Source organism: Mchenga conophoros, linkage group LG5 (assembly GCF_057382185.1).
Source record: "Mchenga conophoros isolate Kocher_MC1m ecotype Shallow Benthic linkage group LG5, M_conophoros_male_GT1.1, whole genome shotgun sequence".
Taxonomy (NCBI): domain Eukaryota; kingdom Metazoa; phylum Chordata; class Actinopteri; order Cichliformes; family Cichlidae; genus Mchenga; species Mchenga conophoros.
In genome coordinates this window covers 18,470,531-18,486,650 of record NC_140530.1, presented here as the reverse complement: position 1 = coordinate 18,486,650, position 16,120 = coordinate 18,470,531, and the positions used below count along the sequence as shown (strand labels likewise).

Genomic DNA, 16,120 nt, shown 5'->3' with positions numbered 1-16,120 from the left:
TTAAATAAAATAAATAAATAAAAAATAAATAAAAAATACATTTCCTTACGACGCTGCGGTCTCTCGTCCGTTATTGAAACCAGAGGCATTTACCGACACTCCCCAACAATTTGCTGAGAGTCATCAATTATGCAGGGTAGCCGCACGCACTGGGAAGGAAGATAGCAGCAACAATATGGCGACAGCCGCATTTACTCCCGGCTCTTTCTCACATCTGCAGTTCGGTGACAGCTGTCTGGATTTCTGTTAATGCGAGAAAAAGTAAGTAGACCTTATTTTTTCTGCTTTGTCTTTTATTTCACGTCACGGGATGGATCTCGGTCTTACTTTGTCGACTGACTGCATCCCAGTGCCGCAGAGCGGTCCCTCTCTCAGCATCTTTTCCCAGCGTCTGTGGAGGGCTCCTTGCCAGTACGTGGACTAATATGTAAGCGGGGCGGCAGGCAGAAGTAGCCAAGATGTGATTTATGGAATGAAAAACAGCCATCGAAATGCGACGTGGTAGAAAAAGGGGAGACGGGAGGTTGTTAAGGGAGTTGGCCCGCCGCTGGATAATAGGCTATGACATTTCAGTGTGTCGGGATGTAAAACACAGCCTACGCATATAAGTGAGATCATGTCAAACTTCTGTCAGTGGCTACAGCAACTATGGTGTGTGCTCTCAATGGCTACGCGAATAATGCGCCCCTGGCAAAAAATCATCCTCCCAGCATTTCCAGCTTTGTGCCATTATTTTCTAGGCTAACTGATAGTTTTACCCCCTCCTCTGCCACCCCCACACTCCACCTCTGTACCCCCCTCCCTCTTTCAGTCTCTTTGGAGACTGTATTGCAGGAAGAGGTAGGTGCGTCTGTAGTTTGGCAGTCCTCAAAGGGGACCACGACACCCCTTTCTAGTCTTTTCGTGCAGTATTTCCCGCGGTGGTGGTACTCTGTAAACCTGCATCACAAGGAGTCTATAGATCTCCGAGGTCTATAGATACGGGTGCGGTGGCTAAGCTGTAACATTAAGGCCATTTTAGTTTCGTTTATTTTCTGCAAAAAGCCCAATTTCACTTTCTGTTGGGCGAACTGGGTTGTGCTGACTTCGTGTGTGTTTTTGTCGGTCCAGAAATGAGTATTCGGGATGTAGCTTGTGCATTTAACTGACCTACTAGAGTCAGAGCCCATATAGCAGCAGTAAACCACACTGCAGTATTTTAGGCTATGGCCCTATAGAACAACGGCGCGCCTCAGTAACAGTGGACTTTACCCTGGACTGCACAGGCTACATATCAGCATCACCAGGCCACTTTCATGGCAAGACGTAGAATATTAAAGAGGGAGTGGGTGGTCTTAATCCCACAAAGGGTAGAAGTTCTCTAAGAAATAGGAAGATGTGTGCTTGATTTGTGTTCAGTTTTACCGCACAGCTCCCTGAAGGGAAGAGCTCTGTAATAATTGTTTCTCTTTCCTCGTCTGTTCTCTGAGGACAAACGGGTTCAGATGAATAATCAACTCATCAAATTCCCACTCAGGACATCAAAACTTCGGGCCTACCTGAAATAGAGTCAGCTCTGTCATCCCCGTATATGATATGAGGGGGTTACTTGAGCCCCCTTTCATATTTGGCAAGCAGCTTATTTTCTCAGCAACGCTTTCGTTTTGATGGCATTTAGAGGCTGGCAACGTTTAGACTTCGCTGCAGGAAATGAAGGATGAAGTTCTGTCCGATCCATGTGACTCTGATGCAAGAGCCCCGTACGCCTCCTACTCTGGAGCACAGTTGTCTCCGCGGTGTCCTGATAGCTTCATCACATGTCAGGTCATCATCAGAGAGAGAGAGAGAGCCGAATCAAAAGCTTCTCTTTTCTTCACCGGGAGTGCGGCCGCTGTGCGCCTGGATGCCTTTCCTATGCGCAGAGGGCGCAGCGTCACGGCTCTTTTTCAATGGGAGGCAACTGAGGCTCTCGGAGTTTTGGGGCTTTTCTATCATCCATTCCTTATTTTCACTTTGAGCGGATTTTAATCAAACCGAGACCGGGTTGGCTCTGCGGAATTTAGCTCCGGCTGTGTGCGGTAGCATTCACTGCAAATTATGTAAGAGTGACCCGAGCGGCGCTTTTAATTCGAGAAAAAGTCCTATTTTTGCACTTTTTAAAAATGTTTTTCATGTTATCCTTTAAGTTTTGCTGGAAATCATAAAAACGACATCTGCAAAATTTCGAGCAGTTTTACTGCCTGTTTTTTTTTTTTTTTTTTTTTTTTTAGATTTGTCCCAGCTTTACCTGTGAGTGCACACGAACTGCTGGTCATGCTATTGCATCCTGGTTTGAATCACCTTGACGGATCAATTGATGTAGCGTTGGTGGAAGGAGACTTGGAGGTTGTGCCGTGGTTGGGTTACTTAAATCGGACTTCGTTCCCCTTCTTTTTTTCCAACATATACTCAGATACCGGGTTGCCGGATCTCTCTCTGCCTGTGGATTGCTTTTGAGTTCGTTTTTGATTTATACCCAGGTCTGTAACCTTGCCATTGTTCCCCTAAATGTTTTGCACACACTCATGTTTGAATTTTTGACTTGACTGTTTAATACAGTGTATTATAGAGCATGCACAGCCATCTGGGGACTGAAATCTATCTATTCAGGGTGCATGAAGACAGTATTATAACCTTACTTTTAAGCAATGAGTCAGAGTATGAGAGGCTAAATAACAGTGACCAATTCATAAAATCATTTATGCATTACTGTGTGAAACGGTTCTGTGCCTAAGAATGTTAAACGATTATAAATCAGTAATTAATAAAGTTAATCAATCATTTAACTGTTGTTACAGGATGTCGGATACCAGGAATGTGGCATTTGTAAAGTGTATCACAGTAGGGGTCAGGTGGATGAATTTGTCACACTGAATCACAAAAACTGTGATTTATGGGCAAGCTAAATGTATTTTAAAGCCAGCTCATCATGCACAGTGAATATTTACATTATCATCATGGATGAAACCCCACCCTGACTCGCATTAAGTTTATTAAGTTCTTTTGGTGACAGTGTTCTCATGTCTGACTTTACTGAAATGAGAAATGTCTGGTGCTTTCTGGCTTGTGTGTTTGTTTTGCACTGAAGAGGGCTGAATTTGCCTGTGTGCACTTAACATTTCTACTAGCAGCAAGAGCTGTTTGAACTCCACCATAGCTTAGTTTTTCCATATCTGGGTTTATCATTTCCATAGCTGAAAGCTGCACATACGCTGCTGCAGAGTTGGATATCTCTTCTAGTGAGAGCTACCACTTTCACATTATGGTTTTTCATTTTATTCTTCACTACTTTAGGCGCTGTGTAGCTGCAAATAAAATGTAAAGTAAATGCAGAATTTAATGTCAGATATATTTTGAAGGAGAGGCTATCAGACGTACAGTGCATAAACTCAAGAAGAGAAAACTTGACACGTCTCCTTGTTATGTAAAGTTGGGGTCACAGAGGTGAGAACAAAAGGGAATTCAATGCTGTCTGTGTGCCTCAGTCATTAAGGCTGATGGTTAGATGCTTGCACTTTTTATGTCTTTTAACCCTCTTTTTCTCTTTGTTGAGTATCTGTTCTCACTCTTCCACCCTTTATCGTTGTCTTCCTATCAGAGCTGGATGTCTGGGATGGAAAACAAATAAAGAGGAAATAGCTGCAGGATGAAAACATGGCCGCACCCCTTCTTGCACCCCCAGGACCTGACAGCTTCAAGAAATTCACCCCGGAGTCACTCGCTAATATCGAGAAACGCATCAAAGAAGAGAAGAACAAGAAGCCGCCCAAGCCAAGATCAGACAGCAGTCACCGCGACACATCCGACGAAAATGAGCCCAAGCCCAACAGTGACCTGGAGGCTGGGAAGAGCCTGCCGTTCATCTACGGCGATATCCCTGATGGAATGGTGGCCACACCACTGGAGGATTTGGACCCGTTCTACCTGAATCAGAAAGTAAGTTGTTATACAGCCTTACTCCACTAAACAAATGTCCTCTTCTTACCAGACAAACACTACATATATTAAATCAAGTTTAAGGATTCCAACTCTCTTGAATTCTCTGAATAGTATTAAACCATTGTCCTGAACCCCCTGATGGGCAACTGCCATCACTGTAAACTTAACACATTAGGTGATTTGAAATGAACAACAAATTTAGATCTCATATCACTTCAAGCAGAAAAATCAAATTATTGTTACCACAGAGCTAGAGATAACAAAGATGACCTTGAGGCAATCAAGTGCTTTTCAAAACTATTTTTTAGTCATGGTACTGGGGCTTCGAGGCAGTCATTAGAGTGTGCTTTGATAATATAAAATATCTGTGAGTTTACATATATGTTTTTTTTTACTACACTTGTACAATGAAAGCAAAGCTGAGGAAGAAGGACATTTGGCTCGTGCAACACTGCAGGGCTGCTGTGGAATGCAGTTCTTGGGCAGCGGTTAGTCTCGGGTTTCTGCAGGGTTGATTAATAATATGTGTTAATGCATAATAAAGATGATGTAACAGCTGGAGGGGACGACAAATTTGCCTTCATGTTTCAGTGCTATTGTGAACTGAATTCTGTTACGACAAAGCAAACTCCCACATAACAAGTGCTCTGTCAGGATGGCGGAGGAGAAAAAACGATCTAACTGGATTGTGTTTATCAGCGCAGCATATGTGTGTGATTTCTTTTTTGAGTTTTAGTGTTAAACAGTACATTTCTTTAATTTTAAAATAGATAAACCAGAAAAAATCAAAGGTTTTCTCAGTGTTCTCTCAAAATCATTGTTACGCAGCGTTTGTACCAAACTCCAAACTCATATTTTCCCCCCAAATCATGTATTTCTTATTAATGAGACCCACGGCGCTGAGATTCCTGTCACTCCATACTAGGAAAAGAGGAATGAGTAGTGGAAGGCAGAAGATGGCAGAAGGGGACAGGGAGTGGAGAGAAAAAGGCTGGAGTGTGCAATAGTACTTTCAGCTGTGTATAGGTGGGGAGTAGCCAGTCTCCAGTGTGGTAGCAGGGATAATGTGTAAGAGAATCTGTGGGCTCTGTAGACGCCAGAAGCCCAGTCAGCAAGACTCGTGATCTCAACGAGAAGCACTTCCTCGTAGCCTGGATGGAACTATTAAGTACATGTGCCTTTTCTTATCTATTGAGCCAAAGCCCTGATTCAGTAGTGTGTGTATATATATATATATATATATATATATATATATATGTACCAGTATGTACCACCGGCAGATAGAGGAGGTGGCTGATATCCAGAAATCCTACCAGTGGCTGGACAAAGCTGGACTGAAAGACAGCACAGAGGCACTAATCATGGCAGCACAAGAACAAGCTCTGAGCACAAGATCCATAGAGGCTGGGGTCTATCACACCAGGCAAGACCCCAGGTGCAGGCTGTGTAAAGATGCCCCAGAGACAATCCAGCACATAACAGCAGGGTGCAAGATGCTAGCAGGCAAGGCATACATGGAACGCCATAACCAAGTGGCCGGCATAGTGTACAGGAACATCTGTGCTGAGTACAACCTGGAAGTCCCGAGGTCAAAATGGGAGATGCCCCCAAGGGTGGTGGAGAATGACCGAGCTAAGATCCTGTGGGACTTCCAGATACAGACGGACAAAATGGTGGTGGCTAACCAACCGGACATAGTGGTGGTAGACAAACAGAAGAAGGCGGCCGTAGTGATCGATGTAGCGGTTCCGAATGACAGCAATATCAGGAAGAAGGAACACGAGAAGCTGGAGAAATACCAAGGGCTCAGAGAAGAGCTCGAGAGGATGTGGAGGGTGAAGGTAACGGTGGTCCCCGTGGTAATCGGAGCACTAGGTGCGGTGACTCCCAAGCTAGGCGAGTGGCTCCAGCAGATCCCGGGAACAACATCGGAAATCTCTGTCCAGAAGAGCGCAGTCCTGGGAACAGCTAAGATACTGCGCAGGACCCTCAAGCTCCCAGGCCTCTGGTAGAGGACCCGAGCTTGAAGGATAAACCGCCCGCAGGGACGTGCTGGGTGTTATATATATATATATATATATATATATATATATATATATATATATATATATATATATATACACACTACTGATTCAGGGATATTCAGTTGGAATATTCAGCATTCTTAAAAAAAAAAAAAGTCAAAAAGTGTAAAAATGTCATTTTGTTACATGAAACATTAAATTTAATGAAATCTGGTCAAATGAAATTTACTTGATTCAGTTTATGTTAAGCTGTTCGTTAGCTGTTATGTTTTCTGATAATGATTTATTATTTGAATAAATAAACATTTGTCTTTATATATTTCATTTGCTATTTTCTTAAAATAATTGCTTCATGTTTACAAAGGCCAAGAATAATTTTTCAGATTGATCTAAATCTTCCTGCAGAGTTTTCTTTTAAACAGTAGTGTAATGATAATCAACCCCCTGTGTATTTATATGCTCTTACTGTCCAGATGATTTGCGGTACATGGCGGAAGTATTCTTTAAAATGGTTATGATGACATGATAACATCTACATTATCAGTATACAGGGTTCTGCTTCAAACGAAGTAGCATAGCATAGTATTTCCACATGGTCTTTGACCAGAATATCATGCGAGAGGTCTTTTAGACTTATATTTCTTCTGTTGGTACAAAAGTTAATATAATACCGTATAATTGCTGCAGGTACACTTATGTGCTGTGTCAACATGCATAAGCTAAATAAGATCACTCAGAAATATAAAAATGCCTCACTGGCGACTTACAGCCACAGTCCTTAGTTTGTTTGTTTTTTAATCCTCTGAGCAGCTCTGTTGGTGCAGCTGTGACTATGCTGCATGGCTGAAGAACACATTTACACTAAATTAGGTAAATAAGGTATGGGTGCTAAACTTTTACACTTCCATCCATCTTTGGCTTCACTGATTCCTGCATACAGTATGTGTTTCTGAACATATCAATACAGGTTTTGATTTCTCTTTATTCTGCTCAGTCACGATTTGCTTCCCTTATCGCAGCTAATTATGTGGTGAATTAGCAACATCATACCATCTTTCGTACCAGTGAACTGCCTAATCCACTCATGTATTTAACTTTGATCATAACCATGGAATTTACTCTAGTTAGTTAGTTCCTCTTACTCCCCCCCCCCCCTGTTTCTGCAATCACCTTTTCGGGCTGCTCGTCTCCTCTGCTCAACCCACCATCGCTCACCGCTGCGCTGTGTGTCAATGAGTGTGTCTGAGCGCGTTCATGTGTGTTTGCGTGTGTGTTACCATCAGCTGCAGCTGCAGGAAACCTGATCACAGCACTTTAATGCAGTGTTAAAGTGGTACTGTGTGGAGAAAAAGAAGCTCTGGTTTTGTTAGTTTGAAAGCTTGATGTGCTTTCTGTATGTGGCATTTCTGTAACTGTCGTATTCTAGCAGCACCCAGTCTACCAGTCTGCACAGGCTTGTGCAGGGCAGCAACTGCTAGTGGGTGCACAAGGGGAGCTCACAGCGAAAAGAGCGGTTGCTTCTGAAGCTCAGCATGTAGCACTGCACACACCATTACATTATGTCCCTATCCCATCATCTCTGTCAGTGTGTTTGTCTATCTCCTTTACTCCCCTTTCTCCTCTCCTTTCCGCTGCCTCCTCTCTAGCATGTTCTTTTCTTTCGCGGTGTAGTAAATTAGAATGAAGCCCAGGCTTTAGTGCTCTGTCTGAGTCCTCAGTCTCTGATGACACAGCATCCTCCTGTTCTGAGCTGAGTGAGGAACGGATAGAGGGAGGGGAGGGGGGTTGAATGTGCTTTCACTGCTAGCCAGGTTGGTATTAAGAGGGAAGGTAGGGTAAGGGGTGGAAAGTGTTTGGTTTTTGTTTGCAGCACAGCATATGGGTAAGGAAGTGGGATGACGCAGTTTTTCTGATACAGGTGAATTAGCTTTGAGTCATTCATATTTAGATGCGACCGTCTGTCCACTGAGTTTCGACGGCAGCGAATGAGCTATATTTGCTGACACTTAGTAATTAATTAACATGTCTCGTGATGCTGGTTTGCCATAAAGGAAGTGCTATGGAAATAATACTTTGTCAAGTCTAACAATACTTTTACTTTTCCATAAATGTATTCTAGATTGACTTTGTCCATACCAGGTACACTTTACAGATTGGGTTTTTGACCGTTCTCGCTTGCAAAAGTGTACCAGATCACGACAGAAATAATATCTACTTTGCCACTTTATTGTTTGGTCAGCATCTTAAAAGGGTAAAAAACTGCATGTTTGTCTGGTTTGGGTTATAAATGATTCTAATGTAATCGTTTGTGCATTTTTGTTTGATCTGCTTTATACATTTTTTATGTCCATCTTCTAATACATGTGCTGATCACAAAGACTTAATTGTTGTCAGTTTCATAAAGAAGTAATTAAGAGAAATAAACCACCTCTTCCCTGCGACTTACTATAATCTCCCCTTTAAGATTTCATTGAGCTTTCTTTGTTTCTCTTTCGTCCTCTTCTCATCTCTAAGTTTCTCTCTCTGCTGCATGCCTACCAATTCCTCCTACTCCTCCTCCTCCCTCCATCTACCCATCCATCTCAGGTTTGGCTCTGTCATCTCTGCAGCTCTTTGGCTTTCTGTTCTGCATCACTCCCCCTCCATCCTCTTATCTGTCTCTCTTTGGCTCTCTTTGCTTGTGTCCCGTACCTCCATGTGTCCGCTCCATGCAAACACAAGCACATCTGCAAGTAGACTGCCATTGTAGCTGCATTCTGTCTCCTGATTCTTGCATGTGCTTTGTTGAGAGTTATTATCATTTCCACAGCTTTGCAGCAAAGGTGGCTTGGTAGAATGAAGCCCGACCTGCTGAGTCGTGCATTTAAAGGTGTGCATATTCATTTGTTTATAGCAATATAGATCAGTGCTATTGTGATAAGCGTATGCACTGTACCTTCATGCACTTTGTGTGAATGACTGCAGTAATCATTATGTGCCGCACAGTCATTTGTTTGGTACTTATCTACTATAGCCACTCTATTTGATTGTATGTTTATCCATTTGAAGAGATGCAATTGAACCACTCGTTCACTACATGTTAAATATTTTCATCCCGCTGGAATGCTTTGTGAAGGCTAAAACCTTAATTTCATATTGATGAACTGATTCACTGTCTGTGATCCTACTTTACAGAGTTTGTTCAAGAAATTAATTAAACCAGGGAAAATTGTTCTGTCAGTTAGGCGCTTTGAAGAATTTAAACAGTCAAAGTTATCCTTCACACATTCACTCAGCTGCTGATTTCATTGGTTGGACTCAGGATGGTGGCTGCTAACGATGGCATGCTTCACGTGTGTGCCTGTTTTCTTGTGCAGGTCCTTCCATCTAGTTTTATTCTTTAAAAACTGTGAAAAGTGAATTCCAGTTTACAAAATACTCTTATAATTTATATCTGACCACAAAGATTTGCTCCCATTTTTGGGATCAGGAACAAAAGTTGGACTGTCCTTTTTTTTTACTCATATGTTTTTACTCATACGTTAGTTCGACTTTTTTTTTTTTTAAGAATATGACTTAGGATGTGCAAAAATAGCCTGTAAAAATGACACGTTTACTAAAAGAATTCATTCATTCACTATATATAAGGTTCAGCGATTCATTGATTATATGATCAATTAAGGAAACTGCCTGACATTTGCGAACCTTGTAGTAATCATGCCAAGTTTGCGTCAACAGTAGATTTTTCTGTCTCCAGGCTGAGACAATTCATAAAGTAGTTAGAAAGCCTTTACAATTGAGTCTACGGAAGTTTCTGCATTCCCAATGCAGCAGAGGGTGACCTGGAGTACTGTGAAAAAATCTTGATCCACTCCTCTTTTCTGTGCTGCTAAGGAGCCAGACGTTCTTGTAGTTTTGGTTTTTTTTGTGGATACCATCTGCCTTTTCTGTCATTTTCAGTCCAGTCCTTTGAAAATAATCACAGACACACTGCTAGTGCATTAAAAACATGAATAGATAATGAGACACACACAGTAGAAAACTATCACTCATGGATTGACCTCCCCAGAGCTCGGACCTCAAAATTACCGAAGGAGTGTGGGATCATCTTGACAAAGAACATAATAAGACAGTCAACATCCACAGACGAGCATTGAATGTCCTCGAGGAAGCCTGGAGAACTATTCCTGAAGACTGCTTAAATTACAAAAAAGGCTTGGCAAATTGTACAAGCTCTGTTTTTGCCTTATAGACTATATTTCGATGTTTGCTTGTTCATGCTTCAATAAATTGCAGCACCTTTCCACCCTGTATTCTTAGCAAACGGGATGGGTAAAGATATACCATACTACAATATGGATTACTATACAATAGAGACTCAGGTTTTATGATGACTCAGGTTTTTAAAAGCATCAGTAAACCCATATGACTTATCTATCGCAATATCCTTGACATTGATTAGCCTATCATAGTCTTGCACAGTGGGCATATGCTGCTAATGAGATATTCCTGTTCTTCCATCCCAATGATGTATTGGTGAGCGAAAACCTTCACTTGACCTCTGGGAGAGATTTACCCTTTGGACAAGACTTGGACAAGTCTGTGATTTCCTCTTTTTTCTGTGGTCATTAAGTAGATAATCCTTTTTATTTTTCAAAAAAAAAAAAGAAAGTAAGAGGATATTTTGAGTAGTGGTTATGATCTATGGACAAAAAGCAGCAGGGAAGGGAAAAGGAGGGGAAGAGTAAGGAGTTGTCTGATCTAGAGGATACATTTTGTCTTTAGCCAGACTAAGGGAACTATTTTTGATTTAATTAGTTTTCTGGACACCACTTGATTCAGGACACTTTGAGTCGCCTCCTCGTTTCTTTTCCCCTGGTGGATATCCCAAACTCACGGTGTGTGTATTAGTGATGTGGTTACTAAAGACCAAATGCATCTATCATATGGGTTATCACTACAGAAGTACAAGGATTCCTCGTCCTTTTCGTCTTCTTCTTCTTATCATTACTGTTACTATTATTATTTCCATATCGATTAGCTCAATGAACTGAGCTAACTGATAATTGATATCCATCCATAACATTTTATGAATGCAAGCTCACTGCGATATAAATGATTAGCTTTTGAACTAAGAGGATAGAATTGCTGTTCTTCAGTGAGGGCATAACAAAGAACATGATCAGTTTTCTCCATATAGTGGCAGCTGATATTGTCAGTGATGTCATAAAGACGCAGAAGAGGCTGTTGTGAACAAAGACAAATATCCAGGCAGCGTCCACATTCATAACTCACTTACATTTACATCCAAACAACACATTTATAAATTGTCAGTGAACCATCTCTAAACTGTATTGCATGTAGATACAGAAAAAAAGAACAAGTGCTTGCAGCAGCTGCAGCTATGAATGCACAGTATCCCTGTGTTTGTTTGCAAATAATCCCTCTTACTGTCACCTCCCATAGTTTTGTCCAACACTGGGCTCAAACATCCACAAACGTCCACAAACAAACACACAATGCTGTCTCACCCCAGTGCCCAGCCCCACTTGGCCCGGTGCTGTTTATGGGTGGGGACCGGAGCAGTCGTTGAGAGCCTAGAGTCAGCAGATCTGCCCTGATCGATGACAGCATTTGCCATCTCCTTCCAGTAAGAGCTTTAAACTTGGGATGAAGAGAGACATTTGGCCACGAAAAGGAGAGTTTCCCATGTGCCTGTCTGCTGATCCTGAAGCTGCTCAAAGCTTTTATCAGGGGGAAAGCTGGCCAGGGCAAAGTCCCAGTCTGATGTAAGAAGGACAGAACTGTAACCCTGATTCCTGGGTGAATGATCACCCATGTCAGTAGAGACTCTTACTGCTGCTTTCTATGTACCTTTATCTCTTTATTACCGTTTTTAACCTGTATACTTAGATCATTGCAGGGTAATTATTTCCAAATACGTATAGTCACAAACCAATAAGCAGGAAGCACAGTATAAACTCCAGTATTACAATCAGCCTTGTAGATACAGAAGAAACCAGTGTATTCAGAGGTCAGCTCAGTAAGCTCTATCATCATACTTTCAATAAGATAATATGAAGGTCTTCAGACTGTTTACTGAATATTTGACATAGAAGTGTTTGTAGGGTTTGTCTGTCTCACTATCTCTGTCTCTCTCTCTTTTTCAGACGTTTATAGTCTTAAACAAGGGGAAAACACTCTTCCGCTTCAGTGCCACGCCCTCCTTGTACATCATAAGTCCTTTTAATCTATTTAGGCGAATAGCTATTAAAATTTTGATACATTCATATCCTTTCAAGTTATTTGATTTGTTTGCCTTATAGTGAATGAAAACATTTTTTCTGTTTGCTGTTGAAGTGGCCAGCTCATTGTAAGTTATTTTAATGAACTATAAGGACTAAATGTCCCTGCTGACTGCTCTTCTTTAAGTTTGTCTTTAATGTTAAAGCCATATTTCAGTTATTATGGACGCAACTGTTCAGTCTTTCCTTAACTGTGTTCTCACGCTATTCAGCATGATCATCATGTGTACGATTTTGACCAACTGCATATTCATGACATTCAGCGATCCCCCGGAGTGGTCCAAGCAAGTAGAGTAAGTCCACCTCCATACTTCTCCTCAGCAGTCATATCCTCATTTGATGTTCTCCTCACCTTTTTTGTCCTCTTCTTTTTTTTGTCCTTGAAAGGTATACCTTTACAGGTATCTATACGTTTGAGTCACTCACAAAAATTGTTGCCCGAGGTTTTGCCATCGACGGGTTCACCTTTCTCAGAGACCCTTGGAACTGGCTGGACTTCATGGTCATTTCAATGGCGTAAGTACTTCAGAACACATTGATTTGTAATCAACAAAAATACGACTTCTCCCATATGAAAGATAAAACTCGCAGCTTGAAAACGGCACAGATAAATATGCACTGTCTGAGTCTTCTTTTGCAATCTTGACTCAGATTATATTTGTATTTAAAGTTTATATTTTATTGATCATAGAACAGCCAACAACTGCGACTTTGAGAAGTTGAAAGATTGGAATCAGATCAGGGTGTTTGTGCATCCTTCAAAAGTCTCGAAACTTCTTAAAAACAAATTTTCTGTTATAAGGCGTTTAAAATGATTGAATTGACTTAACTTCAGTTGGGATGGGTCCTAAAAGTTTTCAGTCTGCCATACGTATTGATAATAAACACATAAGGACAGTCTCTTTTCCTTAGTTTTCTTTAGTTTTATCTTATTCTCTTTTTCCTGAGCTAACATAATAACGTATTTAAAGTGGTATGGGAAAGGTCCTAAACTTAAATTTAACTGCTGATGCCAGCAATACTTTTCTAAAAAGTTGAAACATTAACATGTTTACCATATGAAAGTTTCTGGCATATTGTACTCATACTTCATAGCACAGTACCTGCATTCATTTTAGAAATAAGCTCCTTATTTGATCATTTTCTATTCAGCCGTCATACTTCTTTAGTTTCTGAGCTATTTTGTTCTGGCCCATCTTAAATGAGCTCAGTGAGTTTCTGGATGCATTTTGCTGTTGATAATATGGTATTAAAATGCATTTGTTTATGCACTGATAAATTTTAGGTTTTGTTAAGGTTTTCAGAAGTGCTGAGCCCATTTAATGATTTCCACTGCAGAATTATTAGTCTGATCTTGATGCATTCCCACCTGCTGGCAAGAAGCTTGGGGCCATTCAGTACTGGTTTTCAGCCTCGTCCCTCGCATAGAAACTCTAAATTATACCATACACTTCTCAATTTAGGGTTCAAAAATTCTTAAAGCTCCCCTCACTGTGACGTCTGAAAGACCCCACCTACCTGGGATGCTTTTAACCCCCCTGGCAAATTAAAAAAAAAAAATCAAACATCAGTTTGCTTATATGAGTTTTAATCTGACACTTTTGTGCAATTTATCAGTCATAGTAACAAAGTACAGTACGCACATTTTATGTTAAATACTCATATAAGCTCAGAATGATTTGAACATTGTTAAACTGGGGTTTTATTTGTGATTCTACACACTGGCATGTTTCTTATCAACACTTTTTTCATTGCCAGTTTGCTCTTGCCTGGGTATAGATTATGAATTTCTTTCCTTTTTCCTGTTTGCCAAGTCGTGCATGTGTGAAGGCAACAGGGGTTAGTTAATTTGAGAGAATGAAACCATTTATCGCTTTATTCACAGTTAAAGTGATTGTAAGTTGTAAGTAAAGTTGATTGTAATGCACTCAAAATAATATTCATGCCCAAAAACGCTTTAGTGTAATTTAATTACATATAAATTTTACAGTACAAGGTAAAACAAAATTTTCTTGATTTGCATACATCCAGTTTATACCAAGCAAATTTTCCTTACCAGTTAATTATTTGGATAAATAAATCATGGATTTTATATTTTTCTGTTGCATTTTGCATTTTTGGGTGTGATTTGTGTTGATATTTTTAAAATGAAACACTTCAACACAATGACTAATCCACATCACTCCATCACAGTTGCTGATGATGCTTATTCACATAGTCTGTATTAACCTCTTTCTTTCTTTCCCCTGGTCAGCATGGCTGCTGAGTAACTGTATCTGATCCACCTTGCAGGTATATAACAGAGTTTGTAAACCTAGGCAATGTGTCAGCTCTGCGTACGTTCAGGGTTCTGAGGGCTTTGAAAACAATTTCAGTTATCCCAGGTAAGAGAGTCCAGGTGTTTGTGTTTGCGGGTGGGCGAGCCACGGGGTTGATGTTAGGTGTGGTTTTGTTCCACTCCCTCTCCTCTCCTCTTCTCTCTGCGTTCTCTTCCCACTGGTTGAACAGGTGTTCTTGCTCTCACCGTGGTGTCCCTCCTGGTCTTCGATGGTGGTGCTGGTGTCGTGTTCTTGCGCATACGTGCGTGTAGTTATCGTGTGTGTGTGTTGTGTGTCATGGGGCTCTGTTCTGTGTGTCATCCTACCTTGTTACAGATATATAACAGAGTTTGTGGACCTTGGGAATGTCTCGGCGCTGAGAACGTTCAGGGTTCTCCGAGCACTGAAAACTATTTCTGTCATTCCAGGTGAGACTCCCATTTAAACACTAAGGCTGAGGTTACATTACCTCTTAGCTCTATTTGATTCTTTCATTTTAGTCTTTCTTTTACTTTTAAAGAAGGTATTGATTTTGAATTATTTCCTTTGTTGTTTAACTTTTTATTTTTTATTATAATCAAAAATGGTAGCAATACATTTTTGATAGGCTTAGCAGTCTACTTGCACCTCACATTAAATTAGAAATGTCCAGAGCTGGCATAAATTAAAGGGAAAAGTTTACTCTAAAAGCCATTCTGCATGTTGTTAAAAGTGATTAAATGAACAAACTAATTATTGTGAATTTTTTCACCAACTGTCAGATCAACTGTGTTCAGTTTTACTACGTTCTTTGATCCAAATTATCACTGCAGGGATTTGTTTTTAACACTATTTCATTCCCTAAGACTGCCAAGCCTAATCTGACAACTGCATGAAGCTTTGAAGTACATGCTATTACACGTTTGGCTTTAAGAGGCTATTCTTTTTATTTTATTTTATTTTATTTCATTTTATTTTATTTTATTTTATTTTATTTTATTTTAATCAGGATGTAAATAAACTTTTTTTTTTCTCTTTTGAAGATCTTTATCCATCCTGGGAGTGAAAGAGAAAATATAAAGAAATATTATAATGTGTTACATTTCTTTGCACTCATTTCCTATTCTTTGGTGTGATAAGAAACTTAAGTCCTGATTTCCAAATTGACATAAGTTAGCGAGACAGCCTAAATCCACAGAGTTGTTACAAGTATTCCAAGGTAACCTTCCAAGTACCTTGAAAAACTGTACATGAGTGTAGTGTACTACTGTAATCTAAATATTTCATATGCTCTAATTTTCTTTTTATGTTGGCAACAAACAATAGGTCTCATTTCTGTATTTTTATATACATCACATTCACCCGTTGTATTTTTATGACAACTCTGTAAGCACCATCGCAGCACATTACATGCTTCACACATACAGCATACACAGACAGGGTACAATAATGTTAATTCCAAGCGTACAACACTTAGTGTGGTAAAACCAGCTTGAAGTTTCAACACCATGAGAGAGAAAAACAGATGCCCGGGATGGAAATGGTTCTTCGGTTAATG

The 16,120-nt window shown here is 40.4% G+C and overlaps 1 protein-coding gene across 7 annotated transcripts in view; it reads left to right on the top strand.

The window, feature by feature from the left end:
* The first annotated feature begins 94 nt into the window (after nt 1-94).
* The window catches only part of scn8ab (sodium channel, voltage gated, type VIII, alpha subunit b), a 46,587-nt gene continuing 30,561 nt past the window's right edge, over nt 95-16,120 (top strand). For 4 of the 7 annotated variants that reach the window (XM_085273855.1, XM_085273854.1, XM_085273853.1 and 1 more), the window contains exons 1-6: nt 96-261; nt 3,617-3,954; nt 12,131-12,249; nt 12,469-12,558; nt 12,653-12,781; nt 14,920-15,011. In XM_085273855.1, coding sequence (XP_085129981.1) covers nt 3,673-3,954; nt 12,131-12,249; nt 12,469-12,558; nt 12,653-12,781; nt 14,920-15,011 — 712 coding nt within the window. In that variant the 5' untranslated portion in view covers nt 96-261; nt 3,617-3,672. Of the gene's footprint in view, nt 262-2,249; nt 2,499-3,616; nt 3,955-12,130; nt 12,250-12,468; nt 12,559-12,652; nt 12,782-14,557; nt 14,650-14,919; nt 15,012-16,120 lie in introns of all 7 variants that reach the window. The other 3 variants (XM_085273856.1, XM_085273851.1, XM_085273852.1) reach the window with 2 other exon arrangements.